Below are 15,385 nucleotides of genomic sequence, written 5' to 3' on the forward strand. Positions count from 1 at the left end.
CTGATGTACAATGGGAGAACAGCACTCGCATTGCACGAATAAAAAAATATATACCCGAATAATGTGTGCTATATACGGCATGTGTTTAAACCTTAAGCCCTACTTTCCTCTGCTATCACAGCGTACAAAGCACTCCCACAGGATCTGCACATCTCTTTAAGATCTTAGGAGATCACGTGTAAGTATCCGTATGATCATTTAATCTGCGTATACTGCGCATCACCGCGGAAAATTGACGTTGACTCAAGAGTCGGCAACTATCTTTTTATAATCAGTGATGAAGGAAAAAAAAACGTGATAGTTAACGAATAGTGCACATGCCAGGAACCAATGAAAGCATTTGGGCACATTATGTCGGCTTAACGTTCCCAAGTCGGACAGGTCTTTGAGAGACGCCGTAGTAAGGGGCTCGGGATAAGGATAGACCACACTGTGTGCGTTTTTATAAATTTTCATAGAACCGACAAAGGCTTGTGCAATTCACGTCGAAATGTAGCTTGCGGAGAATCAATTCCGTTCTCTTCTCAGATTCTGCCCGACAAACACGTACTTCACTTTTGAGGATGTCACGTTCAGGCAGATAGGTGCATCGATTTCTGTGACAGTCACTAACTTTGACCATGGAAGAAATCAAAGGCCGCACTCTTGCGTCCTTCACGCCTGTCCCAAAAGTGTTCCTGAGGTACGTGGACAACTACTTTTGTGTCCTGAAGAAGGAAGCAATACATGATTTTACTATTCACCTTAACAGTTTGGAGCCCAGCATACAGCTCACCGTTGAAGAGGAAATCGACGGCCGCCTCCCGTTAGACATATTCGTTTCCAGACAGTCCTCACCTCTAAATTTTACCGTCTACTGGAAACCCATGCACACCGGCCGTTATCTCTATTTTAAGTCCGATAACCCTGAATGCCACAAACGTTCTGTGGTGTCATCGCTCCTCCGACGAAAAGAAATATGTTCCGGAGGAGTAGACCGGATTGCTGAAGACGTGTGCATATGGCGTGGCTTATCCACTTGTGGCTATCCTGCACCCGTCATGGACTCTGTACAGCGCCAAATAGAACGTCCCAGGCTGCAAACTAATCCCGCTTCCCAGAAACGAGCCGCGATTCTCTATGTTTCTGGCATCAGCAAACCTTTGGCGCGCGTATTACAGTCCTACGAAGTTAAGACCGCGCATGTGTCAGCTCGAAACCTAAGGAGTCAGCTTGTGCAAGTCAAAGACAAGCTAAAGAAGGAGAAGTTCCCACGTGTTGTGTATTCGATACCATGTGCGGACAGCCTGTCTGCGTACGTCGGCGAGCCGGCTGGCTTAGAGCGAAGATTACGTGATTATCAGAGTGACGTCGGAAACCGGCGCGTAGATCGAAATGCGCTTGCCGAACACTCAGGGGCCGCCGCTCACAACATAGACTGGGCAGAGGCACGTGTCATCGCAAAATAATGGGACAAGAAGTCAGGGCTCTATCTGGAATCGTTGATTATTCAGACGATAGCGCAAACGCTTAATCGTAATGACAGAAACTTGCCCTCAATCTACGTCAGGTGCCTGGGTTCGCTCGTGCACCGCGAATAAAATGAGCGATGCAGCTACGTTGTGCCTCATTGAGAACAAGGCTCCCGTGGAGTGGCCGAAACGTCATTCCATCCCTTTTCTTTTGGTCGACGCCATCTAATTTTTGTCATGTACCATTCCGACCAGACGGGCTTCCGTCAGACGCTAGACTTCAAAATAGGTTCTCTGAACATCCTAATGCCGTAAATGGCAAAGTAGCAAGAATGCCTGCTGTACATTGTTGTGAAGAACAGTGACTGCAAGTATGCAATAAAGTACCAACAAGAACTCGGCTATAGTTGATAAGCAAATGAAGACAAACTGCCCCCTAACCGGCTGAAAACATTTCTCGACTGTCTCCTCTGCTTCAAATCATCGCTGCTCAAAATGGGACGGCAATATTTTTTTTTTTGTTACTGTACCTCTGGAGATAAGTGCTGCTGCTAGCATCGGTGCGTCCACGCAGCTTCATTTTGTCATGGGTGGTATCGGTGATGGCGTCTTCATTGATGTCGATTTTCATAAAGCACTCAGGATTTGCTGTCATATGCAGACTATAAGAAATTTTCTCCATATTATTTCGCCAACTGGCCAGGCATCTTGCTCGAACGAAGATGCGTAACAAGTTAATTCGATGACATTTGGCTATGAGTTTTGTTCCTCAATGAATATCAGAGCATGGTTGCCTGGTTCTTAGGATTTATTGGATGAAATACTAAGAAAAATGGTTTCTGGCTTGATTTGGGGCAGAAAAAACACCTTGTTTCTTGGCCCTTTTTGAGTATATGCTGTCCTTGGCGGATAAAAATCTTATCGCCAACAGGGTTACAGTGCACCTTACGATCGATGTAATAATAACATCTGCAGACTTGTTTTAAGAAGAGATGAAGTTGCAGGCTCTTCCCCCGCCACGCCCCCCCCCCCCCCCTCCCCTCCGAGCTTTACGTGCTCATTACATCTCGATAATTTTAGGCTACAAATAAGTGCCATTCCACATTGTCAGCCTGCTAGAAGTTGGGTTTAAATTCATCGCTCTATGCTCTTTCCGCGCTAATTTCAGCGCGTTGATTAGTCGATGAGAAAACACAATTGTTTCTTGTCTTAGAATCTGCACGAAACTTTGCGCACGAAAGCATTTAATAAAACAGGCAGTAAGAAAAAAATCAGGTTTCCTAAATGATCATTTTTAGGAAGTCAATGTTCTGTTTCTGACTGTAGTACAGTGCTTAACCTAGGGCCCTAATTTATGCCGTGAACTCTATATTTCGCCATAATTTTTACACGATGTCTTTTTTTCTTTATCTGTGCAACTCGTCTGATTAAGAACATTCAGAAAATATCGCTGAAATACCAAATTAGAGTCGAATTCTGCCAGAAAAATGTTGATATTTTGCAAAAGTTAAGGAGTAGAACAGAGTACACGATATGACTGACACTCCTCACTTCAGAAAAATAGGCGAAAAGTGAAGGTTTTCTTTTTATTGAATTTCGCTTGGTATTTATTAAAGCTTCTGATTATAGAAATATATCACAAATTTTCGTTTATTACATTGCTTTCGACACTTATTCACTTGCACCATCGGCCATTGAGAACATTTCAAACAAACAAAAAAGGCAAATTTTATTAGGAATCATGAATATTGGTTCCTGAAACACTGATAAAGCAATTTATTTGAAATATTCCAGCGACACAGTAAAGAAAATAAACGTCACAACTAGGAGAGACGCTACTTAAGACTAGCGGTTGTTTCTTTGACTTGCGCGTGGAGGTCACCATGAGGTGTACTTTACTTATAGTCACAAGGCTTTTATACATCGGTTTAAGTGGCCATGACAGAGGCCGTTAGCAAATCGTTGGCCGAGTAATCAGCAGTCTACATGGTATACCTGTTTACCATTGGATATTTGCGATAAACTGGACCGAAATTACGCGCTGGAGGTAGTCGCCAATTGGTCTCTTGCATGCGGCCTTCGTTGAGTATTCTTCCCTTTATATGCTGCCTCCAGCTGTAGCAAATTTTCTGTCTGCGGGTTTCACACGTAGAGCATAGTCGCCTTGCAATAATCATGCCGGCTAGCGATTTGAATAAGTGATTCCTACTGACGGACAGTATTTACACCCAATCGTTGCCCAAATAGGCCTGAGATATTTTTTAAACAAACTGGATAAGAAGTAAATTTCTTTTCGCTCTTTACAGGTTCTTTGCTCTCATGGAGCACATCCCATCGACGCTTTCACTATAAATGCGTCAGCAAATATTCTCTGGTAGCCCCCATATATTTTATGTATATGTAGCAACAACTTTGATAGCAAGACTACACTAACGGTAAATTTGTTAGATACTCCCATGGGCATTCAGCAAATGTTTCCCTGGGTACAACTTTAATAAGCTGTCCAAGAGAAGGTCGTATATTTTGGCTCTGCACTTCTTGGTTGCCCAGGAAATTTTTACAACCCCTTTTTTATGAATTGAATATAGGCCGCAGACTGCTTTTTAAAGTTGTCGAAAGGAGTGCACGTCATTTGCTCTGCCACTCAGCACTGGAGCTTGGTCGCGGCTTGAAATGGCGTGTGTCCGCGGCGGAAACAGATGTGCACTGACACGATGCAGTCGTACGAGCTTGTCAAGCCTAAATCGCTTTTCTTTTTTTTAGTTAGCGGTTGATAACACTCCCACGCACGAAGTTTCCCGGTCGGTCCCTGTGCCTGTTTAGAGCGTGTGGCGTAGATTGTATGAGCCGGCCTATGACACTTTCAAATTCCTGTATGTCCACGTGTCCTAGCTTGAATAATTCGCACCTGTGTGAGGCGAGCTTCACCACACAATCTATAAAGGAAAATAAGCAAGTGTTAGGCATTGTAATATAATATACAGAATATTGCTTACTCCACTCATGCATATTTATTTATTTATTTATTTATTTATTTATTTATTTATTTATTTATTTATTTATTTATTTATTTATTTATTTATTTATTTATTTATTTATTTATTTATTTATTTATTTATTTATTCAAGTTCCTACATATCGCCCTGGTGGGCATTACAGTAGGGGGGACGAGGCAAAAAACTGGAACACTTGTCAGCGCCGAAGTTCTAAAGTGAAAACAGTACAGGCATCAAATACATCGTCCTGATGGGCATTGCAGAAGTGTGGAACGATAGGAACCCATTTCAAAGCATCAGAATAATAACAAATACAAGAAACAAACGCTGTTGGGTTTGATTAATGGCTATTCCCATAAATAAAAACTTGTTCGCAAAATGGATAAGTATTGTGTGTTGCTCAACTGCAGGTGATGGAAAAATACATCACTAACGAAACTATATGTAATCCCCACCATAGCGGTGGAGCAGGCCCGGTGAGAGTCTTGTAATTTGAGGAAGTAGGGGAGTTGAAGTGAACCGTAGATAAATGAGTTAGGACGGATAGTATGGATTATGGCAGTAAGCGAGAGAGCAGGGAGAGCGCGTGGTATGGTGTTTGATACTGATGGATAAAAACTTACGCATCCGGAGAGGACGAGTGCTAGCGCTGTGCAAGATGCGTACTCCTCGGCCTCCAAGCCTATTCCTACAGCTCTAGCAGAACGCAAAACGAGATGCACCGCACAGCACGGCTTTCGGCTTATTTTTGCCTTTTCGCGGGAGTGAATTTCAACCTTGGGATGCAGCTTTTCTGTGTAGAGGAAAAGCAATAACGGTCCTGCGCTTTGCGATATCACTACTGGTCAACAAGCCCCAATACACATTGACCAAAGGTGGTTTCCGGGCGCTACAATCAGCCCACAGTACCACCACTACATGTTTGCGTTGCCAAGGCCAGTCACACAACGCACGCAACAAATTCTACTAACATCTGTTACGGTGGCATTTTCGATATGTATAGTTCGCAAGAAATATAACGCTCTCAATTGTGGCGTGTTTGATTCAAGAGACGATTCAAGATATCCACAAAAACAGCAACTAGGAAAATAGATGTAGAGTGCATTCGATGGATGCTCATGACACTGACAGTGAGCTTGTGGAATGACACGCGCTCATGGAATCACATGAGCGGAGGGCAACCATGTAGCCTCGAAATCAACCATAAGTCGTAGTTTTCTTGCAATACCATTTGAAACATACCTTCTCGTGCTTACCTTGTCTATGATTGTTCTCTTCAGTTTGGTTTTCAGCGGTACTTCAATTTCGAATTCAGGAAGAGACTGGTGTTGATCTTGGCGGCCTTATTTTTCCGGCGAGGAGTCGCATATCATACCACTGTGCCTTCGTTTGTATTGATTGCAATCGAACATTGTTTTCGGGAATCTGCTACCATTGAATTCCGGCGTGATGCCTCAGGGGTTAGGCGCTCGACTGATGAATCCAAGGGCGCGGTATTAAATCTTGTCCGCGGCGGCCGCTTTTCGATGGAGGTGGAAAATAATGTTTCCGTGTACCCTGCATTGCCAGTGGATCCTAGGGTCCACTTCCGGAGCCCTCCATTGCGGCATTCCTTATTGCTTGAGTCGCTCTGTGAATCAAAATTTGATAAATCAAGTATGATACCTATATCCTTCGGAAGCATGGTCCCTCAACAGCACCATTCTCTGACTTATTATGGTGTTGCTTATATTGCCAGCAATGAAAGGCTTTTGTCTTAAGGTGCCTGGCTATTTAACGGGAGAAAAATAAATTCCGTTCAATTTGTGGTGCAGATCCGAGTACTCGCCAAAATACCTTTTCACCTCCAACTTTCTTGTTACTCGAAATCCGAGCCCAGTTGTACATTTCGGTTAGCTACGGCTCTAACTTGAACTCGCGGTGTTCATCAGTACTCAATTCTTCAAAAATGCAAAAAGTTTTTCTTGGTTGTTTTGTGTTTTTAAGCAGCAACAGTGCTCTTAAGTGCCTATGTGCATATATGCGCTTGCTTAGTGATTTCTTCATTTTTCCTTCGGCTTTGTAATATCGGCAAATTAATTTCTTTAGTTTTTGACTGACGAAATGAAGGCTTCGTTGTCAAAATAATCGTATAAAGTTGGGAGTACCTAGTCTGTGAGTGCTTTCGTTCGCTTAGAGTGTTCGAATGCTACTCATGTAGCCGTCGTGCGAAGCTTCTCGGAACACACATCTTTGTCCGCTCCCACGTGTTGAACTGAAGCGGAACGGGAGAAGTGCACGAATAAAGAATAATGTCGAAGCGAGCAACTCCCAATGAGAGCGCGCACCTCTTATTTTTTTTGCTTCGCGTTCCTTTTCTTTTTCTTTTTTTTTGGTCCTGCTCTCATCCGCGCTCTGCAACCTTGTGTGCTTACTGTGAGTCAGCTGGCACAATCCACACTGTTGTGTTAGCGAACTGAAGCTGAAATGTGCGCTATGCTTTAGTGCGAAGCCGAATCCGGTGAGGGTAATAGCGCTCCACTCGGCAGCACCTATATGACAACCCGCCGTAGGCGCGGAATTTGTTAGCTTGAGGACTTGGCGCTTGTAGAGGGCTCACAACGCTTACAAGACTAGGGCGTGGGCGTCGTCGGAATCGCACTGCTTGCAGGTAGCATATATGTGTCTAGCATTTTCAAAATTATTGCTCTCAAGTTGGAATTTGCTCTAAGGGCGTGCAAATTTGCGTATTGCCTTTATTATTATGGTTCCTTTTTTTTCCTCAGGCCTGTTTTCCTTGTTTCATTTTTTTATGTTTTGCTTTAATCCCCTGAGCATTATATGTACAGTTAGTATAAAAACGCCTAAGCAAAACGGTCGCGCTACATGATGTGGCAAGAAGTGATGTGTCGCAATGGCAGATTCTGAGAGATGTTGGAGGGCGTTTTTTGTCGTTAACAACACTGTTAACAAGTTGTGTGTGCTCTTATTTTCTAGGCTGCCAGTACTGCTTAGGAGAAGATGACCGACAACGAAAGTTCCCGCCATGGTTTGAATGTGAGAGCCCACTACGCTATCTTGCGGCATATTTGTGGCATGGCGGCTACGGTTGTGCAAATGACATTTTGAACTCTTTAAGCGTGGAATTATTTAAGCTCCTGTTTTCTGCGACCTTGACAGCCAAAACACAAAGCCTATATACTGGTTCCGATTTTCAGCCATCCGAGTATTGATTTCTTTCCAATCAGGTGCTGGAACGAGAGCATTCAGGCACCGAACGAGATTTAACGAGACTTGTCCGTTCCCTGAGCCCTGGTACAGGGCAGGATGAGGCCCCAGAAAATGTCGATCGCGAACTCCGAAAATTGCCTCCCTGGACACACATTTGTCCTCGTTCGAACTTGGCTAAAATTGGTATTAAACCTAATTTGAGCATGCCAAAATCAGGCATGCCAAAATCAACGCAGTTGTGTGTGTCCCTAGTCCTTTGTCCTTGTCTGCCAGCGCTGCGACACCATAATGTTTGACAAACACCGCCATCTAGCCCAGCAGTATACCATACATTCAAAATTCAGGTGGGCCACCACCAAATTTGGCTTTCTCAGCCCCGTAAATTTAACTTAGACCATATTCGACTAAAAGTAGCTTCCGACCTAATTTTAGTATGAAGAATTTAGCGTTTGCCTACAAATTTAAGTTGGTTGCCTCCAAAACTTTCTCCTTGGCCCCTAAAAATTTGGGCTTCGTTCGAATTTGACCAGAAATGCTATCCAGCCTACTTTCATAATTGCCAACTCAGTGGAGCCTCCAAAATTTGTTTTGCTCATGCATTCTTCGCACGAGGGAACAATTCCTGATGCAAGGAGAAGTAGGGAGCGTCTTGCGGAAAGAAATCGCTTTGCGAGTTTACGCCACTGCCGAGACTGCTCGCCCCTGACGACAACGCCGCAATTATGCGGCCGCTTAAGAAGGTGACAAGGCCGCTACGGAGCCCGCAACAATTTCACGCTTACAGATACTCTCGATTACGGGAGAAGCAGTTTTTTTTTTTTTTCACTAGCGCTTAGAACTTATTCCGTCAATTCGCTCATTTCATATAAATTCCAAGATCTCGTCGGTCGGTACTATATAGGACCATCTTGTGCTTAAAAAACGATCGCTTGCAGTAAAATACAAATGGGAATCGCGAATTCTTACCGCGTGCCTAGGAAATGCTTCCTGCTGCTATAACGTTTTTATTTCTTCAGGGGGTCGGCTGTTTTCATTCTCATTGCGGAAAGACGTTCGGATAATAAAGATATTGTTTTTGCATAAATTATGGCGCATAAATGATTTTGATTTGGTGAATAACACACACAAAAAAAAATGATGACCATGATAGTGGGCGCCATGCCTCTGCCATTTATGAGCCATTCATCTCATTTCTATGAAATGGGGGGTTCAAAATATGCACACACAAATTTTTAGATTTTTGTCCGCAGTAGAACATAATGCGAATTTAAAAGGGCTGAAGGTAGCGCCGCATGCACAGACGTTCAAACCTTAGACCGCATCGACCCGATCACGCGTGACTTGCGATTTCACGCAATATACTTTGCTTTCCGTTTGGGGCACTTGTTGATGCACACTATAGGGTTTGCAAAACAGAGGGGAAATGCAACATGAGCGTCGATCCCGTTTCCGCGTTAGGCCAAGCTTTAACTTACGCATTACGTTATATATTTGGTGGTAAAAAAAACTAATATTCACGGTCTTGAAAACAAAGACACCATAAATTACACTGCTCTGTCGTTTAAAAACTCGAACAGTTCCTCATATTTGCGGATGCGAAAACGTCTGGTACTTGCCACAAACCGGTGTAGTGTCGCTCGTCCTTTCCCGAATGGAATGCGTGTCGCTGTAAATTGAGCACATTGCTTTGCTATTTTTTTTTAAAATCTAACTAGCTGTGAAAGGGCGCATGGGCAGCTAGCAGCAACCGGTGAACCTCGCTCTAGAATTGAAATGCACAAGTGCGTGACAATAAAATTAATTTGGCGTATTTCAAGCTACACTATATTGTTACGGGGCGGCAAGCCGATGAAGGAACGAGACGGAACATGATCGATGGCGATGGTAGATGACGTTTAGTGAAAGGTGCCTGACCTAGCGCGAACGCGCCTGCCCACGCAAATGCCCGCTTCTTCATCGCTCGTAACTCGCCCACTAATAGGGGATAAAGAAGTGAACGAAGAAGTGAAAGCCGATCAGGTTTATGACATGACGGTGATGCGTGGATTAGTGAAGACAGAAGAGAAAGAAGGCAACGGCTTGCCGCCATGATAATCGATGACGCCTAGCAAAAATTATACATATAGATGTAGTTATACATCCCAAAATCTAATATCTCTGCACCCCAATTCTTGGCCGATCCCCCTGTGTGGGTATGTGCCATCAAATTAGAGGACAACAACAACAACAACAACAACAACAACAACAACAACAACAACAACAACAACAACAACAACAACAACAACAACAACAACAACAACAACAACAACAACAACAACAACAACAACAACAACAACGACAACAACAACAACAACAACAACAACAACAACAACAACAACAACAACAACAACAACAACAACGACGACGACGACGACGACGACGAAGACGACGACGCCTAGACCAGGAAGCTTTTGCTGCAATGTTCGTCGGGATTTGACGGCTGGGTCCCAGGTGCGCATCAAACGGAACAGGCGGGGGTGATGTCTTCGTGTGTAGTGTTGTACTGGGTCAGTGAGTTCATCGGCTGGTCGGCGTCTCGGGTCGGTCGGGTCTTAACGTCGGGCTACATGTCATTCTTCGTGTCTTGTGGTCAGGGCGGGGGACTGGGCTGGGAGTTGGACAACGGCGATGTCGCGTCGGGTCCGGCTGGCTGGGGAACCACCAGGCGATGCGTCGTCCCAGGAACCCGCTGCCGACGGCGCAAGAACACACAGGGCGCCGAAGCTCCGGGCTAAGATGATGATTGATGATGACGTACCCCACGCCTCCAACCAAAATGTTTCTCAAATTTCTTCAGGTCACAACGTTTGCTTTCGAGCACTATAGTCAAACCATTAGGAGGGGCAAGGCAGATGGTAATCCTCTCTCTACGGAAATTTTGAACTTTGAATGTGCTGTTAGAGCTGAAATTCGCTGCTCAAGGTCGAACTCTTTGGCACGAAAACTTTTGACAGAAGCTCAGGGCACCTTGAACAGAAGCGATAAAGACAGATGAAGTAATGCAAACGACTTATTCAAACTATCAATTCTTGCTAATTTGTGGCATTCTAAGGTGGCAGGAGCACGAAATTACGACGGCACGAGAGGAGATGGACAGAACAGTGCAGTATTATATCTTAAACTCTATGTCGTGGTCTTTTTGCGACTAAGAAAACAACATAGGGTGAACTAATTTACTTTCTTGAAGGCTGTCATTTTTATATGCAGTTGGCTTTGCTACTGGAAATTAAAGTTATGATAGAACAAAAAAAAAAAAAAGCTTGAAAACTGTGAAATAGCTATTAAACTACACGTGTATGGGTTATAAGTAATCCCGCCACCATTCTGCATTGCACACAGGGCACTAATAAACCGTGCCTACTGAACGTAAAATGCAACAGATAGGCGATCACGCCGGTTATCTGCATTGCAAGTGTGAAATCAACCATATAAAAGTGTAACGCAGAATACATACCCAACTCATTTCATTTTGAGGCACACAACGTCTTTGTGCAGCGGTTTTCATGTCTCATTTGAGTTTACAGGGCACTCGCTTTGTCCAAATCCTCACTCACTGGTGCCTTTAGATTACTGACAGTAGAGATCCATCAAGCTGCTTACTGCGGTTTTACTTCAGATTTCTGACTTTTTTTTGTAGCTGTAAATGAGCCCAATGCAACACAAGGAGCTGAAAGATTTGTATATCTACAAAAAGTCTTCAGTGCTAAGACAGTGCCTTGCTATGAGTAGTACATTGTACGGAGTGCTTCATAGCCTTCTCAGCCACCAGTATTTTTTTGTGACTGAAGTTTACCCTTTCTAGGAGGTTGTGATCGCTTCGTTCGCAAGGACCCCCATCGGTGCATTTCGGGGTTCGCTCTCCTCCCTCCCAGCAACAGAACTTGGCTCCATCGCTATCAAGGGAGCTGTAAGAAGAGCAGGTGAGCTGAACGACTTCGTTTTAGTACCAAACCACAATTGCACCAGGTTTTTTCTTTCCCGCATCTTGAGCGCACTCATACTGAATCTTACTGGTGACGTTAATAACGGCCCATACGCTCGCGTTCTCCTCTGCTTGTAGGTATTGCGTGCGAAAATGTGCAGGAAGTTTTCATGGGAAATGTTCTCTCGGCTGGTGCCGGCATGAATCCGGCAAGGCAGGCCGCGCTCGGAGCAGGTGAGTCTTCCTCAGGAACAGGTCTAAGCACTTCTGCTTGAGATATCATATGCGGTGACGGCTTGTACAGGTGTACATCATCCATGGTCATACAGAAGGAGCGTGAATGGACCAGGAAGGCGGAGCTAAAATTATGTGTACGAAATTTTACCAATACTGGCCAAGCGCATTGAGCAGTATTCGTAAAAAGACAAAACGCAGGCCCCTGCACTTGAAATTAATTGAAGTACCAGACGGTCTCATCCATATTAGAAAGAAGGAAAATGATCTCACAATCACTGTTCGGTGTTTACAGCTTGACCCCGCGGTTCTGAAAAGTCGCCAACAAACTTGAGAAGTATTTTTAACAAATAATTAAAATTTACGGTCGACCGCTGAAAAAAAAAATAACATAACGTTAACAAATAATACTAGTCGCCTAGACGAGTATGAATGACGTCAAAATCCGGTGACACCAAGGAAAGCATAGAAGCATTTTTAGGCGTCCATCAAGTGTCAGTTAGTAATGTAATACGGGATGAATTCATTTGAAAGTAGTAGAAAAAACACATCCGTGCCGTCGGTGGACACAACACTCGACTGTCGAATTTAGCTTCCGGTACACTACTAACTGAGCTTCGTTGAGACTTGCTGAGTCTTCTACCTCTGTGGGTGGTTCACGTTGAAAGTGAGTTTACCACTGAGCATATTCAATAGGGCTACACGTTTCTACAGAGGCAGTCATCGTAGATCCTGTGCTACAAACACGGCTTAGCCGGAAGGGGAGCTGCGCGATAAACCTCTCACGCTACCTGTGATATCAAGACTGCCGGATCGGGGTCCCGGCAGACCTGTCACCTAATTGTGAGATATATGTGAGAAAGACTCTAACACCAAAAGACACGAATGAAACCATAGGTGATTTTTAAGGCGAAAGCTTCTAGGATCATGGAACGACATCCCATGCTCGAGAGTCGTGCGCGAAATTTTTCACGATATCTGTCATATTCCGTGAGATTCTACGAGATTAGTTCTTGTCTATCGTTCCTGGCAACTGCAATGTCACACTTGAACGCTCGACTCCATGCGACACTCCACGCGACAGGAGTGATGGTGTATCGTCTAGACACACTTGCCGGAGAAAATGTGGCAAATACTGCGCCTTTACTTTCCTGTATACCAATTACAATTATATGTAGCACTGCAACAAACGCCGATAAGAGGCAAATAATGAGAGGCAATGACCGGAGAGGAAGAGTAGGCTTTCGCCATTCTCCTCTTAGAAGGCATTTAAGAGCCCCTCTATTATCTTTCTCTACTTGTAAATGTTGGTTGGTTGGTTTGTGGGGTTTAACGTCCCAAAGCGACTAAGGCTATGAGAGACGCCGTAGTAAAGGACTCCGGAAATTTCGACCACCTGGGGTTCTTTAACGTGCACTGACATCGCACACGGACGCCACTCCGTTTCGCCTCCATCGAAACGCAATCGCCGAGGTCGGGTTCGAACCCGGGTACTCCGGCACAGTAGTCGGGCGTCATGTGAAATATCAATGTAATTATGAGGATGTATACTATCGTATTTGTCCTATAATGAGTTCATCGTTTTTCTTGCATTTGTTTGCTGATTAGCCTATCAAGGGCTTCAAATCTGGAAGTCTTGCCTAACAGGTTTATCGCAAACCTCCAATCCTTCCCGGTAAGGTGACCGTTCAACGTGTCACTAACGGTACTAATGACCTTCCACATCCGCCGCTATGAGCGAGGATGGCGCTGGTAAACACGTGAACAATATTTTAGATATAGGTTACAGGTGACATAAATGCCTCCAAAGATAGATAGATGGATTTATTGATAGGAAAAGGCAGAGAGGTTGGCCCGAATAATTCAAATCTGGCCTGCTACTCTGCACTGGGGAAGGGGAAGGAGAGAAGAAAGAAGGTCATGATGGGTGACGATGTGGGAGAAGGCATACGAAATATATATACAGACACAGCAGCTTGCTTTACAAACGTGAATCAAGTCCACTGGCGCTCAAATAACGGCAAAGAGCGCGCACTGCCTGGATGCCCTTCCCCTTGTCCTGCCAAGCGCCCAGCAGCAATTCCTCCGACAGAGGCCTCTTGTCTAAACGCTTCAAGGAAGCAGCTAGCACATTTCTTTCGTTCGCATACTCTGGGCACACCAATAATACATGGTCCACAGTCTCTGGGATGCCACAAGTTAAACATTCCGGTGAGTCCATCTGTCCAATTAAATGTAAGTACTTGCGCGTGAAAGCCACGTTTAAACGAAGTCGATGTATCAAGCATGTCTGATGACGCGGAATATCACGCGGAACAGTAAATTTAAATGTTCGATCAAGCTTTCTTAGACGCATGTGTCGGGCGTCTGGTTGAGCCCAGTAAGTCGCTGTAGCAATATTCATATAACTCTTTAGAAGACACGTCGTATCCGCTCTTGAAAAAGGCACAGCTGTTTAGAAGCCATTGATGAGAGCGCTTTTCGCTTCAACATCGGCCTGCTCATTCCCATGGAGGCCGCAGTGGGCAGGAATCCATTGAAACATTATCATGTGGCCTTGCAGCTGGGCAGATGTGATGAGCTCCGTAATATTTAGTGCCAGGGACTGATAGGCAGTGTGGCGTAAGAAGTTTTCCAAAATTTGTAATGCAGTCTTCGAGTCCGTGAATATACACCATTTTTGAGGTGGTTCCCCACATATATAGCGAATAGATTCCCGAATGGCTACAAGTTCGGCAGCGGTTGATGTAGAGGTATGTCCCAAAAGGAAATGCAGAGTCGTTTTCTGAGCTGGTATGACCACAGCTGCAGCGGATGCCTGTGCTGACACAGATCCATCGGTGTATACGTGAATATAACTGGGATATTCTGACCAGATGTGTGCCAGAGTAAGTTGTTTGAGTCCACTAATTGGTACCATAGATTTTTTTAGTATTCCGGGAACACGAAGGTGCACCAAAGGTTTATCCATCGTCCATGGTGGTTGGGTGGGACGATATGGGAGGGCATATCCTGTCGGTACTTGCGACTGATGGCAGCGGAGTGCATTTGTAAAACTGCAGTCCGGCCTCTCATCCAGAATCTTGCTGAGTGGGTGAAAACGGTGTCTTGTAAGTGCTCGTAAATATACACGAAGTGGTTCGTGTGACAAGTATATGGACATTGGGCGAGCGTGTGCCTCTTCAATTGTGCTTTTGTTAGAGGTGCATCTGGGCAGTCCAAGGCATATTTTCAGTGCCTGCGCTTGCACGCTCTCTAAAGTCCGCAAGCAGGAAATGCTCATACTAGAAAGTACTGGGGGAGACTGTACCGGATGTAGCCAACAAACAGAGCCTCGTAAAGCCGTATTAAGGAGCGCTCAGTTGGACCCCATTTGATGCCAGCTATGTAACGAAGTACATGGCAAAAATTAATTAGCCTCTTCTTCACCATAGCAATATGTTTCGACCAAGGTAGTCGGTGGTCAATAATTACTCCCAGGAATCTGTGCCTGGAGACGTATGGTATTACGACTCCGTGAAGGGTAATCGGGT

General features: G+C 44.6%; 1 protein-coding gene across 1 annotated transcript in view; it reads left to right on the forward strand.

The window, feature by feature from the left end:
* The first annotated feature begins 7,421 nt into the window (after positions 1 to 7,421).
* Positions 7,422 to 15,385, forward strand: part of LOC146208489 (acetyl-CoA acetyltransferase A, mitochondrial-like) — a 28,610-nt gene continuing 20,646 nt past the window's right edge. The window contains exons 1-3 of the mRNA XM_084587286.1: positions 7,422 to 7,483; positions 11,499 to 11,616; positions 11,757 to 11,852. Of these exons, the coding sequence (XP_084443412.1) occupies positions 7,448 to 7,483; positions 11,499 to 11,616; positions 11,757 to 11,852 (250 nt within the window). The 5' untranslated portion in view covers positions 7,422 to 7,447. The remainder of the gene's footprint in view (positions 7,484 to 11,498; positions 11,617 to 11,756; positions 11,853 to 15,385) is intronic.

This window comes from Amblyomma maculatum, chromosome 1 (assembly GCF_055883805.1).
Source record: "Amblyomma maculatum isolate TAMU_Amacu chromosome 1, ASM5588380v1, whole genome shotgun sequence".
Classification (NCBI taxonomy): domain Eukaryota; kingdom Metazoa; phylum Arthropoda; class Arachnida; order Ixodida; family Ixodidae; genus Amblyomma; species Amblyomma maculatum.